At 44.4% G+C, this 27,842-nt stretch overlaps 3 protein-coding genes across 3 annotated transcripts in view; 1 reads left to right on the forward strand and 2 right to left on the reverse strand.

Moving 5' to 3' along the window:
* TOMM22 (translocase of outer mitochondrial membrane 22) overlaps positions 1-27,842 on the reverse strand; it is a 93,991-nt gene that overhangs the window by 41,894 nt on the left and 24,255 nt on the right. The gene's annotated exons all lie outside the window — the stretch shown is intronic.
* Positions 53-20,418, forward strand: DDX17 (DEAD-box helicase 17). Its single transcript, XM_061363551.1, has 13 exons — positions 53-519; positions 4,580-4,730; positions 6,776-6,875; positions 7,010-7,143; positions 7,838-7,903; positions 8,564-8,705; positions 9,941-10,101; positions 10,198-10,370; positions 10,893-11,003; positions 11,498-11,559; positions 11,940-11,999; positions 16,130-16,366; positions 17,228-20,418. Exons 1-13 carry the CDS (start codon positions 476-478, stop codon positions 17,749-17,751), a joined length of 1,965 nt encoding a protein of 654 aa, XP_061219535.1. The 5' UTR covers positions 53-475; the 3' UTR covers positions 17,752-20,418.
* Positions 20,419-27,742, reverse strand: KDELR3 (KDEL endoplasmic reticulum protein retention receptor 3). The gene is made up of 5 exons (XM_061363564.1): positions 27,004-27,742; positions 26,005-26,105; positions 24,836-24,994; positions 24,254-24,506; positions 20,419-21,246 (listed from the first exon to the last, which is right to left on the reverse strand). Exons 1-5 carry the CDS (start codon positions 27,092-27,094, stop codon positions 21,206-21,208), a joined length of 645 nt encoding a protein of 214 aa, XP_061219548.1. The 5' UTR covers positions 27,095-27,742; the 3' UTR covers positions 20,419-21,205.

Consider the following 27,842-nt stretch of genomic DNA (forward strand, 5'->3'; position numbering starts at 1 on the left):
CGCGGGGCTCGACTTAAGTCAAGAACGCTACGCACCTTTCGTACCCTGCCTGCCGCGCGGACCAGCGTTTTTCCAAGCGAGCTTAGAGTGTAGTTGGTTTCTGGGAATAGGCGTAGATATTTTCGAGGGCCGCAGTTTGCGCAGCGCCGGGCCGCCCGTAACGTAACCGAAGCGGGCTGGGGCGGCGGCAGCCATTTTGTGCCGGGAACCCGGAGGAAGAAGACGCTGGTGTCTCCACACTTCACGGGCCCTGGAGCCGACCGAGAACCCCGGCGTTCCCTCCGCCGACGTCCAGCGGGTCTCTGACCCACTGACCACCTCTTCTCCTTTTGTATCCCACCAAAGAAGCGAGGTGGCGCAAAGCGATTCCTCCGAGACACAGCCGCCTCTGGCTGGCCCGTCTCCTCGAACCCCCAGTCCCTCGCCGTCCCCACGGCCGGCATTCCGCTGCCTCTCTCCCACCCCTCCGGGTGCGATGAGAGGCTTCGGGGACCGGGGCCGCGACCGTGACCGCGGCGGGTAAGGGGAGGGGGCAGGCCGGGCCGGGGGGAGGTGACGGGGCTGTGGAGGGAGCCGTTTCCCTCGCGTTGGGGGCCTGGTGAGGGGGAAGGCCGGGGAGTCGCCGTGGGAACGAGGGGGGTGCGTTCTGCTGGTGGTACTGGGGGAGCTTTTGCTCCAGAAATCCTCGGGGGGAGGGGGGAAGGGGGTTGGAGACTTTATTAGTAGTGCTCTGGCAGCAAGGCGGGGGGTGGGCTGAGGGGGTTTATTTGGCTTTACTATCGTTCGTGTGTAACCGTGTGTCCCTGCTTGAAGTTTTAGGGCCTGCATTCCGCTCCCCCCCCCCCCCCCCATTTATTTTCTGCCACCTTTCGTTATCCTGCTTCCTCCCCCCAAGCCACCAAGGTCTTGGTGGCCCGGGCAAGGGTGTTTGGACGGGCTGCCCTTCCGATTGTCATTGCTCCTTCTGGACTGGCTAGAAAGATGGCATTTGGTGAAGGATATTTCTCAGTTGTGCTCCCGAGCTTTATCGTGAGAGGAAATGAGATCGAAAGGTGCTGCCGTGCAGGGGATTTGGATCCTCGGGAGGGTGATCTCGGTAAACCTGGCTCTGGACCAGACTTCAGGAGCATGACCACGCTTACGTAGCAGTCAGACAGGACTTGTATGTGTGACACTGCAGAGGCCTAGTCCTTGATACTCTTGAATCTGCTGTTTACAGGAAGTGTGGCTTGCAGAAGGGTTCTGCAGGTTTGATTATTATTTTTTTCCTCTTCCGAGTGTGGCAGCAGTAAACACAATGACATTATAGTATATGACTGGTTTAGGACTTGAGTTTTTTTAAGGGTTGAAAGTACTTAGACATTGATTCCAGGCCTTTTTAAAGAGGAAAATTTAGGAGAGCAGCTTTTTCTGTCCTCCAGATGAGTAGTTAGGCCTTCATTCCCAAGGACTGACAATAAATGTGGGTACTGTTGTTCTTACCATGAAGGCTAGGTCAGTTGGTAAGTCTCCCCCACCCACTTCTTTCCTTTATTGTTTTCCCTCCACACTGGGAGATTTGTGTATATTTTGTTATATATTGCAGGGCATTTTAACATGTAGTTTCCTGTTGCCTGTGGCGAGAGATTAGTTGTATCCTTGCGTTATCTTACACCCACATTTCACACTCTGAAATTAAAAGATACTTTTTTTTTTTCTCAGGGGAGAGTTCTGGTGTTTTTCCACTAGCAGAGTTCCAGCGTAGTTTTTAACCCAAGAACACTGGAGTAAATGCATTGGCAAGTGTGAGATAGTTCAAACCCCAGCTGTTTTGGGAGTTTAGTGAGTGAGTTTGAGTATGCGGCTTTACATACAGTTGCTTAACACAGGCCAAAGTGTTGTCACAATGCTTGGCGTGCCTTAACATTTTTGTAATCTCATCTTGCATAAAGACTTTGATTATAGGTGAGTGTTTCACTCTTAGGGGTTTTGCATGAGTGAAAGGAGTGCCTACATTTTGCAATTTTTGGACATTTGCATGGAAAATCTTTTTCTTGGCATGTTATCCTGGAAGCTTTAATGCATAGGGATTCAGTTTATTAGTTATGTTTAATGGTTACAAATATTTTCATACCTTAACATCATACATCATAAATAACTTCTATAAATTTTTGGGCCATTTTAAAGTTTATCACCTTTTCATTGCTGATTCTTTCATAGGCCAACCAAATGAAATACAGGCTTTCTGGTTTCCTCCTGTCAGGTGCGAGTTGTAGGTGATTTCTTAGAATTGAAAGTTGTACTATTTTGCTCTGGAATATAACAAATTTAATCAGTTCTGCCCCAGAAATTATGGCACCAGTAACACTAGAGAATGTTTTGAGTTGATCCGAATTTAACACTTGAAAACTGTTGGCAAATCAGTGGAATAATCTTAGATTCAAATCAGTTAACTGGAATTTGAATCTTTTTTGACTTGTATTCAGAATGTAAAGTGCCAGTTACTGCCAGTTTAGCTGATAAATTTAAGCAGAGTCAGTGTTCAAGGACTGCTGCAGGGCTCACTTCTGTCAGGTCAGTACACAGGCAAAAATGGAGACCTGAAACTATTTGCCTTCTGTATAAAACACATCAGTTCTTCCCTCTGGATAGCTATGGAGCAAGTATTTGTAGTACTCAGCAGTTTTCAGTGTCCAGTTTTGCAATCAATTCTTTATGTGTTTCATAATGAAACTTGACTGAAACTTTGACCCTCCAGTTGATTTCAGTGAGACGATAGGTTTTGTTAGCACTACTTGGATATAGAAATAGTTGTCATTTTGACCTCAAGTGAGCATGAGCAACAGGAAACACCTCCAGTATAGGTGAATGTGCCTGTAAATTAAAATCTATGCTTTTATTCTTTTTTTCCACTTTGATCTGAAATAAAATGTAGTGGTTAAATGAATTTTTGAAGTTGCCTTCCACAGGCGTGTTACAAAAGTTGCTGAGCATGCAGCTTGTCTGGGACATCCCATAGGCATACCAAGGAGAAAATAAAGTATATTTGTAAGAGGGGAATGAGACTGAACGCACAGTTGCAACAAAGCAAACATTAAAAAAATTACTTAGCAGGTTTTAAGTTAAATTATCAACCATACTTAGCTTTTCCAACAATGCAGCCTCTTCTTTTTGTTAATGTGTTGATTTAAGTTCTTTTTTTCTGGTCTGTCAATCACTATAATTTGTAGTTTTCACTGGAAGCAATTTGAAGACTAAATGTAGTTAATGGCTGAACAGAGTCTTGTGCTTCAGATAATTCAGAAATTTATTTCAGCTCTTCCTTTTTTAGCACCCCTCTCCTCCCAGGTTGTTCATGTCAAAAGACTGCTTTAGGTTTTCTGTTGCTTTTTGTTTGTTTCATTAATAGTTGTTTTTTTTTTTTTTTTTTTTTTTCTTTTTACTAGCTGATTGCCTGGGTTTGGTGCAGCCACTTTGGATTTGCTGTCTAAATAGAAGTCTTGTTTTACATGGGCATTTCTCATGAATCCGTATTTTGGAGAAGGCTGTAGCTTTCTTAAGCAAAATCTGAATTAGAACAAAATTTGATAGCATTGGGAAAAATACCTTCTGCTGTGTTTGTAGAGTACTGATGAGAGTGCTGTGACTTTTTCTGGTGGAATTTTAAAATACATACTTTTATATTATTCACAATAAATAGTCATTATGTGCCACTCAGTTTTCAGTTATTATTCCAGATTATTGGCAGAAGCTCATGCTGTGTCTAATGCCTTAACGAGTGATTACAGTCAGTTCTTAACCTTCTAAAGAGTATTACATTGACTGTGTGAAAACTTAATGTGAGCAAGAAGACTTGCATGAGAGAGTAAAAGCAGTAGCTCCTGAGTTGTTCTGCTGCTTAGGATTTTTTTAGTAAACATTAGCTTTTTACTTTCTTGAGTCTTCCTCCAAAGCATTTGAGAGGTGGTATGATTTTTCCCACATACCTTTTTTGTTTTGGGCTTGTTGTTTTTTTTTTTCCCTGTTAGGCTCTTGTTTAAAGAAAAAATACACATTTTTTTAATTGCTTTGGTTTCAGATCCACAGATGGACTTCAGGCTTGGCTGGGCTTATGTCCTTTCTGTTCCTCACTCTTGGTTTGCTTGATAAAAGAAAAGACATAGAGGGGGAGACAGTGAAGTAGCTATTTTTGGTGCAAGACTAACCTTGGGAGATGTACAAGGAACTTATCATTAGAGATTTTTGTCATCCCTTTCATCTAACTGTGTTTTAAGTGTACTGTCAGTTTCAAGAAGAGGTAAGTGCTGTAGCTGTACCCACAGAGTTGTCCTGAGGGAGGACAGAAACCAAGAGACAGGAGCTTTAAGGCAGTGATTTACAAATGGCTGTACTGGATGATGATTTGGGGTTTAAAACTGACTAAAGCAGTTATGTTATTTCAGGAAGTTGCTTGCCATCATAGTGATAGGCAGGGGGTGACTTAGCTAGGTTACTGTGCTCATGTGTCAGCTTGGGGAAAAAAGAGTGGAAATGCTTAAGAAAACTCTGTAAATTCCAGAGGAATTAAGTACTGTCTTACAACTAACAATGACATTTGCAGGTTTGGAGCAAGTCGTGGAGGTCCTCTTCCTCCAAAGAAATTTGGTAATCCGGGGGAACGTTTACGGAAGAAAAAATGGGATTTAAGTGAGCTGCCCAAGTTTGAGAAGAATTTTTACGTGGAGCATCCAGAAGTGGCCAGGCTTACTCCGGTAGGTTTTCACAGCCTGTCTGTTCCATTTTGCCTACAACAGAAAATGTCACAAGTGGAAAAACTTGGAAGCATGGGGAAGTGTGTCATAGAACTGTCTCTTCCTTAAGCTGTGTTGGTACAGATGCTGTTTCTAGTTGCCTTCAGTAACTTTGCATTCAGTAAAGGTGGCATTTCTGCTGTTAGCTGATTTTATATGAGAATATTTTACATTTGATCTTTTGTAATTTATCGTCATAATGCTTGTCTGGTCTAGCTATTTGTCAGTGTAGATAAGACTTGGAGAATTTCAGAATTGTAGTACTGGGAATGCCCTGGAGGAACCTAAACTAGTAAATTAAGAGTTGCAGAAATGCACGAGAAAGGTTCAAAAGTAATATTATATCATAATAATAATTGAGGCTGAAAGAGGCCATGGGAGATCTCTATTCTAACTCTCTACTCAGAGCAGGGCTAATTACAAAACCAGAGCAGGTTGCTTAGCACCTTGTCCTTTTGAGTTTGAATATCCCCAGGGATGGGGAGTTTTTTATATCCTTTCTGGGTGGTTGTCCCATGGCTTAATGTTTCTCATGGTATTTCACTCCCCCCAGAAAACAGATTTGCAGCATTTTCTCTATAGTGACCCATTGGGTAGTTGAAAGTTTGAGCTAAATTGCCTTGTTAGACCTCTTTTTCCCAAGCTAAACAAACCCAGCGCTCGTTTTTTATCATACAGTCTGAATTCCAGCCTCTGGATTTCTCCCCATAATCGGACATGCCCTGGTAAAACAATGTCCTTATACTGGGGGCACAAAACTAGGTACAGTACCTTGTGTTTACTCTGTAGATATAGTAATCCCCCCCTTCCTACTCAACTTGAGTCTAGTCCTTTTTTCCCCCTCTTTAATGTCTTTGGTATTTAGAAATTAAGAGATTTCATCCTTAACATGAGGACACAAACAAATGTTCTTACCCAGTTCCATAGTCTTAGAAATCTTAACATGAAGTATTCATGAGATACAGATGTGGCATGAAGGAATTGAAGGAGACACTGGCTTTTTAAAGATAAAACAGCTGGAACTACTGAACCACAGTCAGCGTTCGCAGCTGTAGCTGTCTTTGCCGTGGCAAACTCAAAGGATTTTCACATTTTTCCCAAAAGTTTCTTTTTTACCATTTCATTCAAGCTCAAGAGATTCTGACAAATAATTTACTGCTTTGGATAAAGTGCTCGTTTGGTGTTTGATGCGTATCTTTCTGTTGATATTTAATGAGCATTAGAATAAGTTCATGAATTGTGGAAGCATGTTGCAAAATCCAGTTGGACTTGCAAGGTAGGCTAGACAAAGATGAAACACTACTTCTAAGCCTAAAATTATGCTTATGTGGATACACATTTCAGAAATATTTTAAGAAGTTCCATTATTATAAAAACTTGGGAGGTCTTAGGGTCTCATTATTATGTTGCCTGGGCTCTTTTTTATTCAGGAAAGAAGTGCTGGTTCTGAAAAGATTCCAGGCAACATTGCTGAGTTGCAAGTTGACCAGCAAGAGCTCTGTGTTTAATCACCTCTGCAATGTCTTAATTGAAGGAGAGGACTGCCCTGCCTTCAGCTTGGTCAGAGTATATTGGGGTTGATTTATTTTATTTAGTTAGTAGCACTGTCACATGAAATATGTTTCTTATTAGAAATGGAGGATCAGATAACTTTTGAAGCTTTTTGTCATTTCTGGCTTCTGGAAAAAAAAAAGTCTTTTAATTCCTACGAATACTATATTGATAACACTTTTCATTAAAAAGGGCTGGTTGGAAGGAGAGACGTTAGTCTTTCTAAGCTACGTAGAGAGCTTTTACCTCTGAATATTGGAGAAGCTGTGTGATAGCTCAGTCCTAAAAACAAAATCCTTAGGAAAGCTGTCATCTTAGATGTCTGTTTCAACTCGGTTCTCTAACAAAGTGGTTACCCAGAGGTGTGAAGGCCATTAGTAGTTAGAAACATGCGTTTTAAGTCCCTGCTGACATTCAGCATTCATCTTTGTGTTTTTTATTTCCCACATAAATAGTATGAAGTTGAAGAATTGCGCAGAAAGAAAGAGATAACAATCCGAGGGATGGAAGGCTGCCCTAAGCCTGTGTTTGCCTTCCACCAGTGCAGCTTTCCACGTAAGTATTTTGCCATTCTTTAAGATCACGAGGATTACTGGGAAACAGTAACAGGCCTGTTCTGTTTTCTAAAAGGTTTTCTGAAGCTTCAGTTATCCTTTTAAGAATTCTTTTTCTTTTCTTAAATTCTTAAGAGTATGTGATGGATGCTTTGATGGACCAGAATTTTACAGAACCCACTCCAATTCAGTGCCAAGGCTTTCCACTAGCCCTCAGTGGTCGTGATATGGTGGGCATTGCGCAGACTGGCTCTGGGAAGACGCTGGCAGTATGTATTCTTCCCTTTTATTTATTTAGCTTCCTAGTTGCTTTACAGAAACTACCCTTTGCTACTTGTTAGTAGTGGGGCTTTTCAGTATTACAGGTATCAAGTGAGATGATGACGTGTTTTTAAAACTTGTTTTACAGCGTCATGGTTGAAACTTCAGTTTCAACTCAGCAAGTCTGTCTTATTCACAGGCAATGTTTTGCCTCTCTTTTGGGATGCTTAGTCACTTCCCTTTGGTCTAGGCTTACACTGTGGTTTAAAAACCAGTACATGCTGTTATGCAAGTTAAATGTTTGAGTCTTCAAGGTATATGTTAATTTTATTTGCAGTGATTAGGAAGGAATTTTATTCTTCATGAAAAGCTAGGGCTCAGTTCTGCTAACTTGGACTCCAAATTTAAGTGAGCTTTCCTTTTACAGGTACTGAGCAGCTATATTTTGCGCTCATACCAAAGCAGATACAGTTGATCAGCAGCTCTGAAAATCTTCTGTTCTGTCAGATAAATGCAAGTATTTGTTTTTGCAGAAGTATTTTTATATAGCCAAGGATTCTTGCTGTGTCTCGCATCAGGTGTTAGTTTCTTGAAAGAATGTTAGGCTAAAGGGGCTCTGCTGTAATCCATTTGTCATGGCAGGAGGTTGTTGGCATTAAATATCGAAGTCCTGTGTCTTGACTTAAAATTCTTCTGTTTTAGTACTTGTTGCCTGCAATTGTTCACATCAACCACCAGCCATATTTGGAGAGAGGGGATGGCCCAATTGTAAGTGCTTGTTGATTCTCTTCCTTCTTGTGTATATGGCACGGCATTGTTAATGTGTACTTTAATTGGTACATCAGAACAGGAAGTAGAGAAATGTTTACTATCACAATGTGAACATCCCACTCAGTTGAGATTCTGTGCATTTGCTGACATAGTCTAAAGATATTTAAATGTTTTAGATAATAAAGACCATATGGTCCAACTTCGCTTATGGTATCTATTCGGAGCCCTTAAGTTAGGGATATGTATGCAGCTTGGTTATCCTGAATTGATTCTGGAGCTGTTCAGCCTGGAGAAGACAAGCTGCGTGGAGACCTCAGAGCAGCCATCCAGGTATCTGGAGGGGGCCTGCAGAGATTCTGGAGAGGGACTCTTCTTCAGGGACTGTAGCGATAGAACAAGGGGCAGTAGGTTCAAACTCAAATGGGTGGGACTTAGATTAGAAACGAGGAAGAAATTCTTTATAGTGAGAATGGTGAAGGCTGCCAGGGAAACTGTGGTTGCCCCATCCCTGGCAGTGTTCAAGGCCAGGCTGGACACAGACTTGGAAAAACCAGGTCTAGTGTGAGGTGTCCCTGCTCATGGCAGGGGGGTTGGAACTAGATGATCTTAAGGACCTTTCCAATCCTAAACATTCTGTGATTCTGATTCCTTTTGCAGTGTCTGGTTCTAGCACCTACTAGAGAGTTGGCCCAGCAAGTACAGCAGGTGGCTGATGATTATGGCAAGTGTTCAAGGCTGAAGAGTACCTGCATATATGGAGGGGCACCCAAAGGTCCCCAGATCAGGGATCTGGAAAGAGGTAATTTTAAAATGAGTGTTTGCAGTTTCTGGAGGAGGGGCTATTGTAGAATCTCTGTAAAATCACCTTCTTAAAACCTTTTTGGAAGGGGGTGTGTATGAATGAATCTCCAGTTGCAGTGATACTTTATGAGGTAGGTTCTCTGTTGTGTAGTGACTTACTTGAATATTAGGTTTCATTTTTATTTTCTCTTTGAACTTGTGAAGATCATCAGGACATCAGAAGGGGGAAAAGAAAGCTTAGTAGAAAGATGTTATTTTGAGGAAATGCAGTAGCAGCAGGACTATGTTCAGATCCATGTGGGAAACACCCCAGCTGTGATCTTTGGGGTATTTAGTGAATTTACTTCAGAGAAGTACATCACTGACAACAGAGATTGCAGTTTATTCAATCTCCCTGCAGGCCACTGCCTCCATTAGGAATCTAATTCTTGTATGAGTTTTACAGAAACTGGAAGAACACCCAGCTTTGTGGTCTGAAGGGTCCAGGTTGACACAAAGATCTGCAAAAATACTCTGCATCTCTAAGTACAGTATCAAGAAAGCTGCTAGGGTTTTGCTCTTCCCCATCTCCTTGCTTCCCTAAATTTACCTTATGTGAACATTTCAGTGACACTGAAGGACTTGCCTGTAAGATTTGGAAATTGGTGGAAACCAGTCCCTGTTAAGTAATGTATAAATTACGAATTGTCATACCCAGTATTGGTTTATGACTGTTTGAAGTTTGTTTTTACGCTAACATATGCAGGCAGGATGGTTATCTGTCACTATTGGTTCATAATTGCTCAGTATTAAAGCCAAAAGGTGGAAGTAACTTGACCTGCATAGCAAGAGAAGCACTTCGTGTTTGATTAACATGGGCAGTTTAGCTGGAGTTTGCTCTTTTTCTAGAGAGCTGTCTAGACTAAATAGTTCTGGATGAAGGTGGGTCAGGCTTGAGGAGAAGTGTATTGTACTCTTGATTTTTGGACAGCTCTTCACTGGTGTTTTCTGACAGTAAGCTTTTAGCTTCTATACTGCATTTATTATTTTAATGGCACTGTAACAGTAATTTCAGAATGAAAAAAAAAATGAGGGCTTCTACTGAAATGACTCAGTCTTGGGTAGGAATGAGGGTGGTGCTTTTTTTTTTTCCCCTGAAACAATTTTGCTCTGGAAGGTGATTCATTCTGACTAAAAATACTGATTGACATTCAAATGAAGAGCCTTAATCTTTTTCCTTACTCTTTTTTGAAGGTGTGGAGATCTGCATTGCTACACCAGGTCGCTTGATTGACTTCCTTGAAGCAGGAAAGACCAACCTTCGTCGGTGTACATACCTGGTGCTGGATGAAGCAGACAGAATGTTGGACATGGGATTTGAACCCCAAATTCGTAAAATTGTTGACCAGATAAGGGTGTGTGAACCTTGTAAAAAGGATGGATCCTCTGGTTTCCCATTCAGTGTTCAGTACCTTAAATCATTAAATGAATCTGTATTCCCTTTTTCTTAGCCTGACAGACAGACCCTGATGTGGAGTGCGACCTGGCCAAAAGAAGTGCGCCAGCTTGCTGAGGACTTTCTGCAGGACTACGTTCAGATCAATGTGGGAAACTTGGAGCTGAGTGCCAACCACAATATCCTGCAGATAGTGGATGTATGCATGGAAAGCGAGAAAGACCATAAGTAAGCTGATTTTCCTACCATTTCACTTGGGTTTTTTTGGCTGTACTTGAAGAACCAACACTATTTTGTGAGCCAGATACAAATTCTGAATAGTGAAGTTATTTGTAGTATTATTTAATCTTGGACTGTTACAAAATAAGTCAATCCTGTAATTGACTTACCTTTTGTGTATGTTCTAACTGTACCGTTGTACAACAGACCTACGTAGAATCATAGAATGGTAAAGGTTGGAAAGGACCTTAAGATCATCTAGTTCCAACCCCCCTGCCATGGGCAGGGACACCTCACCCTAGATTGTGTTGCTTAAGGCTCTGTCCAGTCTGGCATTGAACGCTGCCAGGGATGGAGCATTTACCGCTTCTTTTTGGCACCCTGTTCCAGTGGCTCACCACCCTCACAGTTAAGAGCATTAGGTGTGATACCTACTTATTTTTGGGGATGTGTGTTGTGCATGTATCCAAAAGGGTGCTCCTATATTCTTGTATATGTGGATATACATCTTAGCTGTCATGTCTGTTTTAGACTGATACAACTGATGGAAGAAATCATGGCAGAGAAAGAAAACAAGACTATCATCTTTGTGGAGACAAAGAGGCGTTGTGATGATCTCACTCGAAGGATGCGCAGAGATGGGTGATTAGCTTTTCCTCTCCTTCCCCTTCTTTTTAGTGGGAAATAGAATCTGTGATCAAAAGCTGTAAGGTTTTGTCGTGGCTCATGATGCTGTTTTGGGGAACAACATGTCCATTATTTTCTTGGCTGAGTTCAGCTTTGGTTTCTCAGAAGCTTCCAGCCCATCAAAGCATTAGTGCAAGGTTAGTGCAAGAGAGCATTTGTAAGCTGTGGAGCTTTTAGTGTATCAGAATACTGATAGACTGATTGGGACTGTTATCAGTACAGCAAATGTAATTTGGCTTAGATGGTTGTGTATGTAGGTAATGGGATTAATATGGAAGAAACAAACCACTATATGTGCTGGATAGATACAGGCCAGAGTAGGAGGGCAGGGATAGTGTATTTCTCAAGTCTCTTTTTTTTTGCCCTTTTACCAAAATGCCAATAAAGCCTCCTTTTGTCTTTAATGTATGTACTTTCTGCCTCTACTAATGTGCATCTCTGTTTGGCAGTTGGCCAGCTATGTGTATCCATGGAGACAAGAGTCAGCCAGAAAGAGATTGGGTGCTTAATGGTGAGTCCATCACTGAGGGGAGAATAGCTTGGGCCACTGTACTTAATTTACTGAGGCATGATTTCTCTGGTCATCTGTTGATGTTTTGTCTCTATACCGAAGAGATCTATTTCAAAAGAACTTCCTTTACTTTTGTACTGTTAATTTCAGTACTTGTATTTGCTGGGGTTTTTTCCGTGACAAAAACACAGTGGAAGAATTGCTTAACCCACAGAGCTGGATTTTGAGGAATAGTTGACACCTTATATCCTGATTTTTCTGGGATTTCTGACATTGAACTGTCTTACCTAGAGTCTGCAAAATGAGCATTTAATGTAAATCAAGTGCAGGCAACTTGGTTGTTTGAAAAAGCTTACTTCATAGCATACTTTGTTTTACAGAGTTTCGTTCTGGAAAGGCTCCTATCCTCATTGCTACCGACGTTGCATCCCGTGGGCTAGGTTTGTACACATAGACCACTCTTGCCTACTGCCGAGTATTTTTCTTCTTTGGACTGAAATATGCTTTCTTAAAGAAAAAAAATTCAAAGCGTGATTTTCCCCCACATGTGAAATACGTTTTTTAACTTTAATCTTTTTTTTGTCTTTCATATTCAAAGTCTCTTCCTGCTCCTAATGAACAGGCTTTGGTCTGCAGCAAGGCCTAGGCATGACCAATCGATCGCCAAGAGGGAGAAGAGACGTCCAATTATGCAACCCAACCCTTCCACCACACTCCTTTCCCAAATCCAGCTTTTGTTGCTGGATGATAGGGATGGATTGCTCTCAGTTCAGACCGTGTCAGATAAAGTCCCAAGCAGGAAGCTCTGGGAGAGCATTTCAAGAACCAATAGCTAATATTCTCCCCATATGACACACCACAGATTTGAGCATACCAGCCCCAGTGTACATGCATGTTTACCCCACAGATGCATCCACATCTGAGAAAGCACTGCTCCAGATCTTTGACACGTAACCTTCCCTCCTCTGTGTTCCTTCTAGGCAGGACCACTGAGATTATACATGGCCTTTAAACATCATGTTACGCAGATGTGTAACTGAATCAAAATTGCACAGCTCTGTTCTGGTGGTACAGAAATGATCTGTCTGGATGCATCAGTTGTGCCCCCTTTTTTAATAAGCATATTTGTATTGTGAAATGCTATGTGCTAAACACAGTCCTTGTGCATCTGCCCACTCTAGGAGGATGGTGTCTCAAATGCTCAGAGTTTAATAACAGACATTGAATACCCTCCCTGAGTTTGGTAGCAGATAAACTACTTGTGGGTCAGTGTCTCACTGTAATAAGTTTTAGACAAAATTACTGCAGATCAGTGCAGATAAGCTCAGAGAAATCTCTAGTTTGTTAAAAAAATCTCAGCTATCTGCAGTCTCTAGTTGTCATGTGCTGAAAGGGTGGCTGTGTTGTGCATCGTATGGTCACTTAATACAAGCAGACCATTACTAGACTTGGCAGCGTTTGTTCACACAACCTGCACCCCTCCTTCCCCTCCCCCTCAAAAATTGTCCAACACTTCCTCAGAGAAGCGATTCTATGGACTTCAGTCTCTGCCCTCTAGGGTCATGTCTGGACCTGTGCAGTTAGAACTTGGGCCTGTTGGGAGAAGGGACTGAGGCCTGAAACCACTTTATATGAAAGAGAGCTGCTTTCTCTAGCAGCGTTTTTTAAACAGGCTTGCTATGTGCTGGTAGCTTCTTTGTGCATCTTGCCTAGACATTTAAAACAGCCTCCTCCCCCTCAAAAAAACAAACCACTCTCCCAAAAACTACTCAATTGGATAACACTTCGGAAAACATTCTTCCCACTTCCCATCCTCCACTTCACTTGAGCTGAGGGGAAAAGGTACCAGTCTGTTTCTTGTTACTGAACAACATCTCAGCTTGTTTTGGGGCCCTGAGTTTGCTGCTGCTTAAAATTAAGTCCCTTAACTGGCAAACTTCTGGACGACTTCCTCCAAGATCCTGGAAAGTGAAGGCTTCTACCTAAATAACATAAAACAGGGGCGCGCGCCTTTTGGCTGAGTCACCAGGGCTTTCCCTCTTCCTAATGGAACATTGGTTTCAAAAAAGCTTCTTCCAGGTAAGTTCGGAGTCCCATAATGACTGCTTTGTGGTAATTCCCTGGAGTGAGGTCCTCTCTCTGCACTGATTTATTTTTTATTTTTTACTTTACTTTTTGTTCAGTTTATTAAACTAAAAACATTGAATTTGTTTTGTTTTGTTTTCTTTAACAGAAGCTTTGATATCAGCTGCAGGTCATTCTCAGTGCAGGGGTGGGGGCACATCTACATGGATGGTCTGAACAGCTTTCGAGACTAGCGTAATTGCTAGGTTATGTCTCTCTTGATTAATAATTGGAGACTGCCTGTGCCACAGGGTACTCTGGTGGTCTGACAAAGCGAATGTTTCCCAGGTAGCTGTCAAAAATGATTCACAGTTGCAATTCTTGATCCTGCTACATTATCTTCTAAAGGTGCAGGAAGATTGCAGGTGTGCGCAGACACTTTGGAGCATGCTAGACTGGAGAAGTCGAGTCTTGTACTTGCTCTGGTGTTTTCTTCAGTGAGCTACGTGCTCTACCCAGGACCACTTTCTAATCTGGAAAACACCCTTGCATTTTCCTCTTCCTGCCTTCCCATTCTTCCCACTCCTCCCCAGTCAAGTCAGTTCTGTCTACCTTGATAGCTACAATTACCTGTGCTTTCTGCCGGGAAAGCATGTCCTTGTGGTAATCCATACCTCTGTGGTAATTCAAGTCACTTGGCTACTGGTGGATGTGCAAAATGGGACTGACTGAGGATCATGTAGCCTGCAGCTTGTCAGACTAGTTCCACCATGGCTGTGAAGATGCAATCTGTCATACGTACTCCTCTCTTTACTTCACTATTCCTTATAAAAAAACCCTGTTGCAACAAGGACCCTAGCTGGAGACTCGCGCAGCCCCCTGTGAAACCTGCCTTCTCACTCCCTTTTTTTGGTGTGATTCAGGACTTTGGAGTCAGCAAAGACTGAGGAGCCCCCCCTTTGCTGTAATAAGAAACAGACATCAAGTCCCCCTCTTTGTCCCTACAACCCTCTTGTTTTTATTTTTCCTACAACCCCTTTGAAATTGATGCAGTCTGGGCAATAGATGCAGTCTGACCCTTTGGATGTAATTTTTGTATCTTCATTTTTTTGACAATTGCCCCCAAGAACCCCGAATAGGGGACAAAAAGCGTTGGAGGACCTGAAACTTTTACCTGAAGCCAGGTTCTCTGGCGCTTCACAACCAAATGGGGCTACAGAGAAGCGTCTAAGCCAGTTCACAGAGCGAGCGTGTGTGGGGACTTCTCGCTGCCATGGACCCTTGATGCATGCTCCCCGCGCTCCAGTGGTCCCGTGTCAGAGGGCGGAGTTTTCGAAAGGAGGCCGCCAAAAATAAAAGGCAAAGAGACGGGATCGGCTGCAGCGGTTTCCCACAGGAGGAGGGAGTGTGCATCGGTCTGGTAACAAACAGAGAATGTTTCTCTCTTTAAAACAAACAAAACACAAAACCAAAAAAAATCACAAAAATCTGTGTTTTATCTTGGATATTTTCAGAATATTCTTCTTAAAATGCAGATTTTAAATTTTTTTTTATGAGCTGTTAGGGTACTTACTGTAATAGAACGCTTTTAAAAGATACTGTAAGAGTAGGTGCTTTTGGTACTTGAGGTGCTTCCACTGAAGCGTTGCACTAACATTTACTCTGTTCCTGTCCCATGAGTTTACAAAGTCTCTTCCCATAAGGCACACAGTTCTCATCTCCTAGATCTTAATAATACTTTGCAGACAGGGCAATTTGGATAATTTAATTTCCTGCTTCCCTCTGACACTGGAAGAAGGGAATTGCTAACGAAATTCACAGTTGTCCAAATTACAGAATCCTGCAAGAACTGGATGGAACATCACAGTAAAATGTTAGTGCAATGCATTCTGGTGATAACTACAAAGCTGAGTTAAGATACTGTAGGTCTGAATAATTTTTAATGAGTTGGCTGAATAATGCTAATGTAATTGGAGTATCTTAAGCTTTAGGCAAGGAAAAGTAGTCACTGTGTTTTATTAGGACTGTAAAAGTGAATGTTTTTAAGACTGCCTTTTATTTCATGTTACTGAGTGGAAGGTAAGTGATCTTACTACTGTTATTGTTAGACTTCTCCCAACAGAGTAAAAGCTTTACCATGGCAGTTCTGCCCTTCCTCCACCCCAGTTTGCTCTGTCTCATGGTGGCATTTTCACTTTCCAGATTGCATTTTTAAAAGTAATAATAAAAAAATAGTACAGAATTCAGTTGGCTTATTGACATACACTGGTGTCTTGGACACCAGAAGATAGAGAAATGCATTCCGGGGAGGATAAATTTAAGTCTTCTGCTCTTTTGGGATGAGTCTGTCTTGTTTTTATTCCATGCAATTACTAACTTTGTATTTTTTTTTCTTATTACTGTCACCTGCATTCGTGCTCCCCACCTTTCGTTGGCACGTCCTCTTCTTCTCCCCTTTCCTCAACCCTCCCCCTTCACTGTGCTTCGCACATGGGCGCTTCACAAGACGTGGAAGATGTTAAATTTGTGATAAACTACGACTATCCGAACAGCTCTGAAGATTACGTGCACCGCATTGGCCGTACCGCACGTAGTACCAACAAAGGTACTGCCTACACCTTCTTCACACCAGGAAACCTGAAACAAGCCAGGGAGCTTATCAAAGTTTTGGAAGAAGCCAATCAAGCCATCAATCCAAAACTGATGCAGCTTGTGGACCACAGAGGAGGAGGAGGTGGCGGAGGTAAAGGCACATGGTAAAAGGGATACACAGGGAATAGGTTCCCCATCTTGAGGGAGGGAAGATTAAAAGAGGGTAGGAAAGTAGGAAGTGCAGTTCTAAGGTGACAAACAGTAACAGAATCGTAGAATTGTAAAGTCAGCTAGGTTGGAAAAGACCTTTAAGATCATCAAGTCCAACCTTCACCCCAGGGCACTGCCAAGTCCATCACTAAGCCATGTCACTGAGGGCCTCATCTGCACAGCTTCTGAACACTTCCAGAGATGGTGGTTCCACCATTTCCCTGGGAAGCCTGATAAAGCTGATTTGTACCCAAGTTTTCAGCATGTTTTGTAGGTGTAGTTTTACTTGTTCAACAGAGAGGTACTCTACTGTTTTACTATAGCTGTCGAAATTCTTTTTTCTCTGGATAACATCCTCACAGAGCTAATTTTGTTTGAATTAATGAATTCCTGCAGCTCCTACCTAAGCACAGGCAACAAGATGTGTATGCACACGTGCAATATTGGAATAAGTAAAGGGATACACTGACTTTGCCTTCAGGGACTGAGGCTGTTTTCCTTCCATTCCCTGAAGGAATAATAAGTTTACCTATATTTCCAAATTAATAGTGAATTTCTTCTGTTTCCTTGACTCCAAGCACATGCATTAAGAACCCTTTTCAAAATTCATATTTACACCTTGAACAAAGTGAAGAGGTGTATTATGCACAGCTGTGCAGGGAAGTTATAGTCAGTCAAAAGAACTTGTTCCTTGGTGGCTAAATTGTGGCTGCAGAAGGGGGAAAAAGGGTGGCATAATTGTACCAGAGTTCATTGTTTAAGCCTTGTTCACAGTACTAAATCTTAATATATCCATCGCCAGGAGGTCGTTCTCGTTACCGAACGAGCAGTTCAGTAAACAACCCTAACCTGATGTACCAGGAAGAGTGTGACAGGAGGCTCCGGGGAGTGAAAGAGGGCCGGAGAGACTCAGGTGGCTTCAGAGATCGTGAGCGTGGTGAGAGTTTTGCCAACGGAGCCAACAAGACCTATGGCAGTGCCTACGGGAGCCCAAATTCTGCTTTTGGGGCAGCACAGAGCCAGTATGGTTACACTCAAGGGAGCTATGGAGCAGCTGCCTATGGCACGAGTGGCTATGGCACTGCAGAGTACAGTGCTAGTGGCTATGGTGCCAGCACCACAGCTGCCACTGCTGGGAGAACCTCACAGAGCACTACCCAACAGCAGTATGCAGGGATGGTGGGGCGCTCGGGCCAGCAGCCACAGCCGCTCATGTCACAACAGTTTCCGCAGCCCCCTGCCACTAACGTGATGGGCTATATGGGACAGACTGCCACCTACCAGTATCCCCCCCCTCCACCTCCTCCACCCCCCTCCCGCAAATGAGATCACTCACCGCTGGGGACCAGTGTAGACCTTTTGCATTTAAAGGAACCTTTTATTTCTCTTCTTTCCCATTGTGATGTCTCTCTTATGCAGGTTAGACTTAGAATTCACCATTCACATCCCTTGAGCCCATCAGAAGTGGCCCCCAGTCCACATTACTGACCCTGTCCTCCTTTTTTTTTTTCCTTTTTTTTTTTTTTTAATTAAGAGATATATATAGCTGACTGGAAAATTTATTATTTTTTGTCTTGCATGTTGAGGAAATTGGAAGTTTTATTTTCTCTAAAAGAAATGGGTATAAAGCAGATAGGTTCCAGCTTGATCATCTTGGTGTCTTAGGGTTTGTGTGAAAACTTTCTTTGGAGGGGAAGAAGTTGCTATTCCGTAACACATTCACTTAAATTCAGGAAATATCAAAGAGGGATAGGAAACTTTGGGAAGCCAAAAAGCACTTGATTTAAAATGATAAATGCAAGGGAGCAGTGCTCACTTCTCCTAATCTTCTTTTGTTTTTTTAATAGCTCACTCACTGCTTGTAATCCGTCGTAGGTGACTTTCTATAGGAAAACTCTGCTCATTTGTCTGAGCTGAGCGGTGTTCAGAGTAATGTCCCAGGTACGTTGCTGAGAGTTTTCTACAGCTCTGGAAGCAGTGGCCCCATCTTCTGGTACCTGTAGCAGCCTGCAATAGGGAAGCTGGGATTAAAACCCCCATGCCAGAAACCAAACCTTTCTTGGATTCAGTACCTGAAAGCCATACAGTTGCTCTAGGTACCACAGGGTATGTTAGCCAAAGAAGTTCTTTCCCTATAATTGTTAAATTGCAGCATGGAAAACGCGTGGAGCTTGGTTATCCTCAAGTTGGTTTCTGCTCTCATATTCTCGTTACTGGGTTTATGGAGAGAAGTCTTATTTGAGAGCCCAGAAACTAAACAGAACTGAGATGATAAATGGCATTTCTTGTTTGTCCATCCTTCATGAACAAACATACCTTGGGGAATGTTCCGAATGCTGCTGCGCCAGATAAAATGTGACAGAGTTTTCCACACTTAAATTTTAGAGGTTTGAATAAGGTGGGCTGGGAATGGGAGGGCAAGGGGAGGAAGGGAGGAGGAGGAGATTGCCTGGGAATCTTTTCATGAGGTAAGCGGTGAGCTGGTTAGTGCATCTGGATTCTGAAGCTTGATTTCTTTTGTACCTTGCTCTGACTATTGCTTTTTCTGGCTTTTGAGTGCATTTCCCTGCTCCATTGGTCCCTTTGGGCTGAGCTCTTGCAGGTAGGTAGCATTTTAGAAAATGTTAGAGAAGAGTGAAATTTTAGTAAATACGTAAATAAAACTTGTTTATTTTACAGGCTAAGGTGGGTGTGAGGGGGTTTCCCCTTTAGTAAAGCATGTTGTTGACTTGTTATTTCTAATACCAGACGGTTCAGAGACAGTAGATGATAACAGGAGTTGGCTGCTCTTGATCTGATAATACGACAAAAGAATGGGTACATCTTCTGCTTTGTGAAGCATAACCTTTGCATTACGAGAGTGCAGAGGTTTAGGGTTTTCTTCTGTTGGCGTTCTTGCATATGTATGAACAAGGCAGCCTGCTCCTGTAGTAGAGTGGAACTTCTTATAGCCCAGGAAGAGACCTTGCTTATACAGAACTGATTTCTTTTTTAATTTAATTTCTTCCCAGAGTAAAATTTGGGGGGGGGGGGGTGAATGCGCTTTTTTTTATTTCTTTTGTTTTGTGCAGTACACAGGTAGGTTCTTGACACAGAAGGAAAAGACAGAGATCTGCCAGACCCTTGTTTCCCACTTCTAATTCCAGTATTTGGGCAGGAAGTTTCTTTGCTTGTGTTAAGTGAAAGCCAGAAGCATTTAGTTTATCCAGGCCTGACTGATTTGTCTTTGGCCTCCCTCACAAGCAACTGTAGAGGTTTGGGGGTTTTGGTTTGGGGTTTTTTTTCTTTATTTTTTAAATCTGTGCATTCAGTGCAGAAATGTGTTCAAGGGTCGGAGGAGTAGGACATCTCACTGACTGGCTTTAAAAAGGGTCTCTGGACCACCAAAGCTGCCTTATAGTCTGCTTTCACTTCTTTTGGGCGGACTTGTGCAGATGTAAACATCTATGCCAAGTCTTGCAGTGCTTCATTGCCATCGAAGGTCAGCTGTCCTCCAGGGTCTCAGTTCCATTCAGAGTGTTAACCAGACTGTTGAATGCTTAAATGCACCGTGGCATGTGCTGCCCCTGTCCCACCTGGTGCTCTCTGCTCTGTTCCATATACCAGCTGGAGGGCCCTTGCTGATAAAGGCATTAGCATCTAGTATTGTTTCAGTCTGCTTGTTTTCAATCTGTAGAAGTTTGTGGGAGTGTCAAATGAGTTGGGTGTCTCCCCCCCTCCCACTTCCTGAAGCAATTTACTGTTTGGACTTCTCTGAACAATTGGAAGGGTTAGTGGCTTTGTGTGGGATCAGCATCTTGTTTCACACACCTGCTGGTCTCTGAACACATTCCTGTTGTATTAACGAAGACTTGAATTGAGAGATTCATAGATCTGTGGTGTTCAGACACAGGATACTAAGACCTATGTTACTATTCTTAGTTTGTAAATTGTCCTTTTGATACCATCTTGTTTTCTTTTGTAGGTATAAATAAAAACACTGTTGACAATAAATTGTGAACTTTGTCTTTATTTTTGGAGTGTAAAGCCATCTTTGCCCCTGTTCTTCCCAGTACTTAAAAGTCAAATTCAAGCAGTTGGAAACACCTCTTGGTAACCCACTGGATTTTAATCACCGTGGTCCCCATTTGTAGAACACAAGGAACTGTCACTGAGAGTGAGTGAGTGAGGAGGATGTTTGAATACTTGGGGAATCAGAATATTCGTGTCATTCAAAGTGGATGTGTTTAGCCTGAATGTTACGGGACCTGAGCAGAATGAGGGTCAGGCAGAGTTAGCTTTCAGGAGGATGTTAGTCTTCATAGAGTTAAAGTAACAGCTTGTGGCCACATCTGACACAGGAAATACTACGTGTGACATGCACCAGTGGCCTTTGTATACATTATCAGACTTAATAGTACCATGTTCCCTTTAGGTGCTTGGTAAAGGACTGAAGGACTAAAGGTAGCAATAGCTCCTTTCTGCTCCATGTGCTGCCTCAGGGTGAAGGTAGGGGTGTGGGTTTTGGAGGTAGATGCTGGGAAGAGCTGGGAGAGAATAATTTGCACTACCTCAGTATTGGCCAGCACAAATTATTAGCACCAAATTCAAGTAAGAAGAAACTAAAAGGGGTAAAGTCTTGTATGGATGAAAAGCGCCTCAGCTTCTCAGGCTTCGTTGTCTTCCTGGCACTGGTTGAACCTCAGCTGAGCTCAATTGGTCAAAAAGAGCCAGGGAAGGAAAGCTGTGATCTTGACAGCTTCATCTCCAGGTTTTCTTTGTGTTGTCCATGGAAGTGTTTTCAAACAGGCATGGGAAGACTTAGCTTCTTTCCCTTTAGGACTGTGCAAAGAGAAAGAAGGTAATGGAGAAACTCAGGAAATTCAACTGATTGTTTCAGTTATACGTTGTTTTACTTGCTATTTAGAGTGTTAGGTAGTGGGTTGACAGGTTTGCAAACAGCAATGAGATTATGGCTCTTGAATTAACCTTGGGCACCCTCCATGCGCTGCTGTAGGCCATGAGGGCCTCAGTCAGGACTCTGTGCTAACAGCTTCAGAGAATCCTGTTCATTGTGGAAGGAGCATCTAGGAGACTTTAATGAGAAGGGTAAAAATAGGGAATCCTTAGAATGGGAGAATTTGCAAACTGGTAGGAGATGCACATTGCAAATTTGCTTCTACAGTGGGGAATTCACAACCTATTTATGTTAAAGAAAAAGCTTTCCTCTTCAATGGTTACTCCTCATGCCTCTTGATTTCCTGATATTTTTCTTGATGAGTATGGAGTCACTTTTCTACCCCCAGTGCTTCCCCCTCCTTTTTAATGGAGAATAGGTCTGAATAAATGGTCTGTGGCTGGACCCCTCCCTGAGCTTGCCCTATGTATCTGAGCTGGAAATTGGGATGGGAGGGAGGCCTTTTGGAAATACCAGGGCTTGTAGGCCTGGGTGAGGTGGATGCAGAAGTGGTGGCTGTGGGCTGCATGGTGGTCAGCCTCACAGGCTGTTGGTGACCTGGTGGTGTACCCCAGGGGTGGGCACTGGAGCTAGTACTGCTCAAGGGCTTATTTGTGTGCCAGAGGGAAGGGCAGAATACACCTTCAGTGATCTGCCGAGGGTGCATAGTGGAGGGGAGTGGCTGAGGCACCAGGTGGGATGAAGAACCCTGCCAGGCTGGAGAAGTGGGTTGGTGGGGAACCTCATGAAGGTCAATGAAGGGGAATGCCACATCCTGCCCCTGCGGTGGAATAACCCTTGCGCTTCAGTAGCATGTGATGGGGCTGTCCAACTGGAGAGCTGCTTGGGCAGAAACGGCCTTGGGTGTACTGGTGCACACCAACTGGAACACAAGCCAGCAGTGGAGCAAGGAATGCAGACAGTCTCCTGAGCTGCATCCCTGGCAGTTCAGGGGAGGTGATCATTCCTCAGCCATGGTAAGGCCACACCTGTAGTGATGGGTCCAACTCTGGGTTCCCAGAAGAAGAAACACAGGCATACTGGGACAAGTCCAGAAAGACCATGAGAGTGGTTAAGGGACTAGAGCATCCGATCCAAGAGCATGGGCTGAGATGGCTCAGCCTGAAGAAGGCTGAGGGGGATCTTACCTGTGTGAATAAATGCCTTGATGGGAGGAGTAAAGGAGGTCCAGACTTAGTGCTTAGTGGTACCCATTGACAGGGCAAAGGGCAATGGGACCTTGAACGACCTGCTGTGAGCAGTAGGGTGGATGAGATGATCCCCCCCCCCATCGCTCCCAACCTCAGCCGTTGTGTGGAATAACAGGCTTTTGGGAGCTGAAAGCTTTCTCGGAGTATCTTTCAGATCTTTGTGTTAAACAGAAAGGAGCTCATTCAGTTTTGAAAACAAGATAAAGACAAGTCATATTCTATAAAAATCCCTTTGCAATGCTTTGGTATAGGCTGTGAAGTCTTTAAACACATTTATATAACATACCTTTGCTTTTTTTTTCTTGCAGCAACGCTGCCCTTTTGTCTGAGCTCTTCAGTACTAGAAATGTTTTGAAAAGATGGGTTTTTTTTTATGAGTGTTAAGAGAGATGCAACCTGCTATAATATTGCTGGTTTTCATAAATGACTGCAAAGCATTTGCGTGTCTTCAGACACCTTTTCTCTCTCATGAGCCAGAACATTTGTGTAAAAGACAAAAAAAAACCCCAATTCTCTTCCTGCTGTGATATCCCAGCGACAAATGTTTCTTTTTCTGCCTCCTGTATCATCTAAATTTTGCAGCTCTATCACCAGCAATGTGAGACTGAAAGCCAGCAGTTGTTTTTCCCCCCTTTTTGTTCCACCACCCTCAGCTACAAAGGATATGGATTTCTCACAGAATACAGAAGCGCGCGGGATACATGAATTGAATGAAGCTAAAATGGGAATTAGTTTAAGGACAAAGAAAAACAACTGACACGGAGCACCTTGATGATGGTTTTACAAAGTAGTTTTCTGGCTATAAAAATGTTTTAATGATAGAAGGAAGTCCTAATGTACCAAAGCTGGCTACCTCCTCGGTGATTCTGTCACCTTTCTATCAGTAGGTATATTGCATGAGCTACCAAAGATCCATCCCTCGATGGGTGTCACTACTGCTTTGAGCAGACTAGTTTGGGAATATGAAGAAAGAAGAAAATGTTTGTTCTTTCAGATAGATTTCATTGTATTCCATCCTCCTCAACAGAAAAGTGGTTTAAAGCATGCTTAAGCCTCAGCAAACTATAGCATGTTCCACCAGGCTGATAGATGCCCTAGGTAGCCTTTTAGCTCTGGTACTTAGCCATTCACCAAAGTGCAGTGCTGAAGTGGAAGGGGCATCTGATTTTGGGAAACAGAATGGGAAGTCTTCTCCGTGCAGATGCCTGTCTTCCTACAGAATCAGTTCTAGAGAATGTTATGTCTTTTCCATCAAAAGAAAAAGCAGGCTTAATAATATCTCCATATGTCTGCAGTTGCTTTCTCAGGTACATTGTCTGCCTACAGCTATTTTTTCTTCGCCCTCAGAGTTCTTCTTGCCTGATTCATAATCTCAAAATGAGCGTAGAATTCAATATACCTCAATGGTGAATTTCCCAAGGTGGGGTTAAACCAGGCTTAGCTCTGGTTTGATTTCTGCTTTGTTTCACAGGCACGTCTAGAGCCTTGTGAGCAGAGATGCCCATTTGCATTCAACAGATAATTTATTTCTTTCTTAACTTGATTTTAGGTGGAAAATATGCATCACAAATACATCCAAGAACAGTCATGCAAGGATTAATGCAAAGCAAGCAGCAGCTCCACTGCGTGTTGCAAGAGTGCCAAGTGAACGTTTCAGCTTTATACCAACCTATTTACCTACCTTTGGTAACGTAGAGATAGAAGAAGTCACAGTAGAAGATGGTTTGTACCACCCCGGAAACTACAGCGATCTGGTCATAGAAATTCTCCGTGTAGTAGCGCCAGACCCAGTTAGCAATGTAGAGAGCCCGGTAGAGGCCCAGGAAGAAAAGGTAGTGTGTCGTGATGGTCTCTGCTTCCCCTGTCTTGCTGATCATGAAGAGCTGAGGGAGGATAGCCACAGACTCCAAGTAGATGGAGAAGGTCCAGAGTATCTGTGAGGTGCATAATGAAGGCAATGGAGAGACTTGGTACTGGTTAATATACATGAAGACCCTAAGCTTTCCATTTGGCAGAGCAACGATGTGTGAGCAGGATGAGTAGCGCTGCTGGAGTTGGGGGAAAATGAGCTTGCTGTGCTGAGACGGAGAGGAGACAGCACTGAGCTGTGCTGTAGACGGTGCAGTCCTCGAGGCATGCCAACTTTGCCTTTCCTGCCTGCTTTTGCTGTTAAAACTCTCAACCATTCAACATGCTGCTCACTCTGCTGTCTGGCAGCAGGCTGCTGCTTCCCCTCCCCTTTCCTGCCTCAGGTTTGCCTTACCTCCAAGGGCGTGAAGCTGTGGTTCTCCAGAAATGACAAGCCGGTGACCGGGACCAGCAGGAACTCCAGGCGAAAGGAGTCATTCTCACTGTCAAATGTTTTCCGGAATTTCACGTAGATCATGTACACGGTGACGTAGGCACATATCAAGAAAATGACCTGGGGAGTCACATGAAGGGAGGTGGCAAAACCTCACCTGCAATCGCACCTCTGGGCTTGAGTAGGGGATGGGTTTGCCCAAGTCAAGATTTGTTAACCCTGTCCTGCTGGGGCCATTCCTGGGTGAGATAGTGGTGAATGCTTTTAGAATCATAGAATGGTTTGGGTTGGAAAGGACCTTAAGATCATCCACTTCCAATCCCCCTGCCATGGGCAGGGACACCTCGCACTAAACCATGTCACCCAAGGCTCTGTTCTACCTGGCCTTGAACACTGCCAGGGATGGAGCATTCACAACCTCCCTGGGCAACCCATTCCAGTGCCTCACCACCCTCACAGCAAAGAATTTCCTCCTTATATCCACTCTAAACTTCCCCTGTTTAAGTTTGAACCCATTACCCCTTGTGCTGTCACTACAGTCCCTAATGAAGAGTCCCTCCCCAGCACCCTTATAGGCCCCCTTCAGACACTGGAAGGCTGCTATGAGGTCTCCACGCAGCCTTCTCTTCTCCAGGCTGAACAGCCCCAACTTTCTCAGCCTATCTTCATACAGGAGGTGCTCCAGTCTCCTGATCATCCTCGTGGCCCTCCTCTGGACTTGTTCCAACAGTTCCATGTCCTTTTTATGTTGAGGACATACTATGTTTTCCTGCACTGGACTGTGGATTGACATCTGTTGAAGATGCCCCAGTGGTCAGCTAAAGATTGCTCCACCACAGGGATCACACTTGCTTGAGTGAGGAGGTTTCACTTGGTGGTAGCCACCAGATAATGCACCAGGTGGTGCATGGTGTCTTGTCCTGGTTTTGGCTGTACTAAGGTTGGTGGTCTCAGCTCACTCACTGACTGTAGGGGGGGGGTTCTTGGTCAGTGGGGGGATAGTGACACAGAAGGAGGTATCTTTACCCTTCCTGGCTGAAAAACTGATGTAGTGACTATGCACCCTCACCTTCCTGAGCAACCATGGTGAGCTGGGGGGAACCTCTGCTTGTGCACTGCCCTTTCCTTACCTTCATCACAGTGTTGTAGACAGAGATGAAGGTCGTGAACAGATCCAGATAGCGGGTTGTGAAGACGAGTGCAAAAAGAATCTGACTCTTCCCAGAGATACCTGCGTGGCAGGGAGAAGAAGGGAAAGTAAAGCACATGAGAGGAAGGATGCTTTAGGGTAGGCCTTCTTTGGAGGCAGATGGATACACGCATGTTGCTTTGTGAGCTAGGTCTGGTATGCTTGTACTGCGGTGGCTCTAGACTCAACCCAGGACTAGCTGGAGTCTCCCAAGTAACAGTGCAGGCTCCTGCTGATGGCCCTGAGCCCTGCCTTGGGTTGTCGGTAGAGGCACTTGGTGGGCACATTCACTGCTTTGGCCAGTTCAGTTCACCTCGCCAGGGGCTGTGTGATGTGACATCTGCCACACGAGGGAAGAGCTGCGGCACCAGGGACCGGTACAGGGATGCTAATGGAATTTAGTCTCTGCTGGCAGAGAGATGCAGCCAGACCCACCCATTTCCCTACCTGTGGTAGCGGTGGCAGTGCTGCAGCCACTTGCAGAAGAAAACATGAACACTGAGCAAAATCTTCCCGTGGAAAGCTGCAGCCCTCATTTCCCCACCCAGGCACAGGGCAGCCCCTGCCCACCCGCTGCCAGGTCCTCCAGCCTAAAGCAGCTTTCTCTCCATGTTGTTGGGTTTGGTGCTACCACGACTTCTTGTGCTCATTTTCCACCTTTGGCCTCGCTGCCCTCTCCTTCGCTTCACCCTCCCGGGACCAACACCTGCCCGAGGCTGTGTGCCTTGCCACATCACATCCTTCCAACATCACCAGGGCAGGGAGGCCTCCCAGAGGAAGAGGAGGACAAGAATTACTTCCCTTAAAGAGCCCACCAGGGAGGGCTGCCGGTTTGTGTGGACTGTCACTGGCCTTTTTGGCACCCATTTCACTTGCACTCCTCACAGAGCTGCCCTCCAGGAAGAGCCCCCCTCCTTCCCTGGGGTGTGGGAGCACTCACCAGCACAGGACTTGGACTTCAGGATCTTCATCAGGAGGATGATGATGGCCAACAAGTGGGAGACATCCCCCAGGATGCGGAAGACGTTCATGGTGCCGGAGGGGGGGCTCCTCTAGGGTGAAGGGAGCAGGGCCCTTTCTGCAGGCAGGGAAGGTGAGGGCAGGGAGTTCTTCCGTCCCAAGCCTCAACCGAGTGACCGCTTCCCTGCAGCTCAGCTTTCCTTTCCCCCGAGTAAGGAGCTCTCTCTTCTGGCAGGGGGAAGTCCAGGCTCCCCTGTGCCCTGGTTGCATGCGCCCTCCCCGTGCCAGGCGCTCAAGCTGGATGCCCCCCTTGCCTCTTGCTTACTTTCTCCCCCAGGTGGGTTTTCTCTCTCCCGGTTCCAGAGCTTCCTCGCCCTGCCCCGGGCCCAAAGCCGGGCTTTGTCCCGTGGAGAGCCCCGGGCTGTGCTGGCCCAGCAGCCCTGAAACCAGGCTGGGTGTCGGTGACGTGGCTCCCGGCTGGCCAGGGAGGAGAGGGAGGAGGCGGCGGAGGCGGGAATAACCGCGCTAGTTTTCCTCTTTTCCTTTTTTTTCCCTTCCTCTTTTTCCCTTCCCCAACTTGTCTCAAGTTACACGGGGAAGTCCCGTTAAAAGGGAAAAGGCAGAGGGAAAGGGATCCCCATCTCTGTCTTTGGGGATGCACCCTCACAGAAGGGCCAGCTTTCCAGGGACATTCCTTGTGGGTGCGTTAACCTCTGTCCTGCTCCCTGCCAGCAGCCTCCTGCCCTTTGCCTTTCCCAGCCCCGTCCCACCTCCAGCACCTTCTCCCCAGCGCTCCCCGTTGTCTCCAGGAGCAAATGA

This window comes from Neopsephotus bourkii, unplaced genomic scaffold (genome assembly GCF_033783945.1).
Source record: "Neopsephotus bourkii isolate Nb327-2 ecotype Australia unplaced genomic scaffold, CSIRO-AGI_Nbou_v1 NB_107, whole genome shotgun sequence".
Classification (NCBI taxonomy): domain Eukaryota; kingdom Metazoa; phylum Chordata; class Aves; order Psittaciformes; family Psittacidae; genus Neopsephotus; species Neopsephotus bourkii.

Coding starts and splice junctions, on each gene's coding strand:
- DDX17 (XM_061363551.1), top strand. CDS start 476: ATGAGAGGCTTCGGGGACCGGGGCCGCGACCGTGACCGCGGCGG. Junction 11,004..11,497: donor CGAAGGATGCGCAGAGATGG/GTGATTAGCTTT, acceptor TCTGTTTGGCAG/TTGGCCAGCTATGTGTATCC. Junction 16,367..17,227: donor AGGAGGAGGAGGTGGCGGAG/GTAAAGGCACAT, acceptor ATCCATCGCCAG/GAGGTCGTTCTCGTTACCGA.
- KDELR3 (XM_061363564.1), bottom strand. CDS start 27,094: ATGAACGTCTTCCGCATCCTGGGGGATGTCTCCCACTTGTTGGCCATC. Junction 24,995..26,004: donor TCTACAACACTGTGATGAAG/GTAAGGAAAGGG, acceptor GTGACTCCCCAG/GTCATTTTCTTGATATGTGC. Junction 21,247..24,253: donor CTATCTCTACGTTACCAAAG/GTAGGTAAATAG, acceptor CTCTTTGCACAG/TCCTAAAGGGAAAGAAGCTA.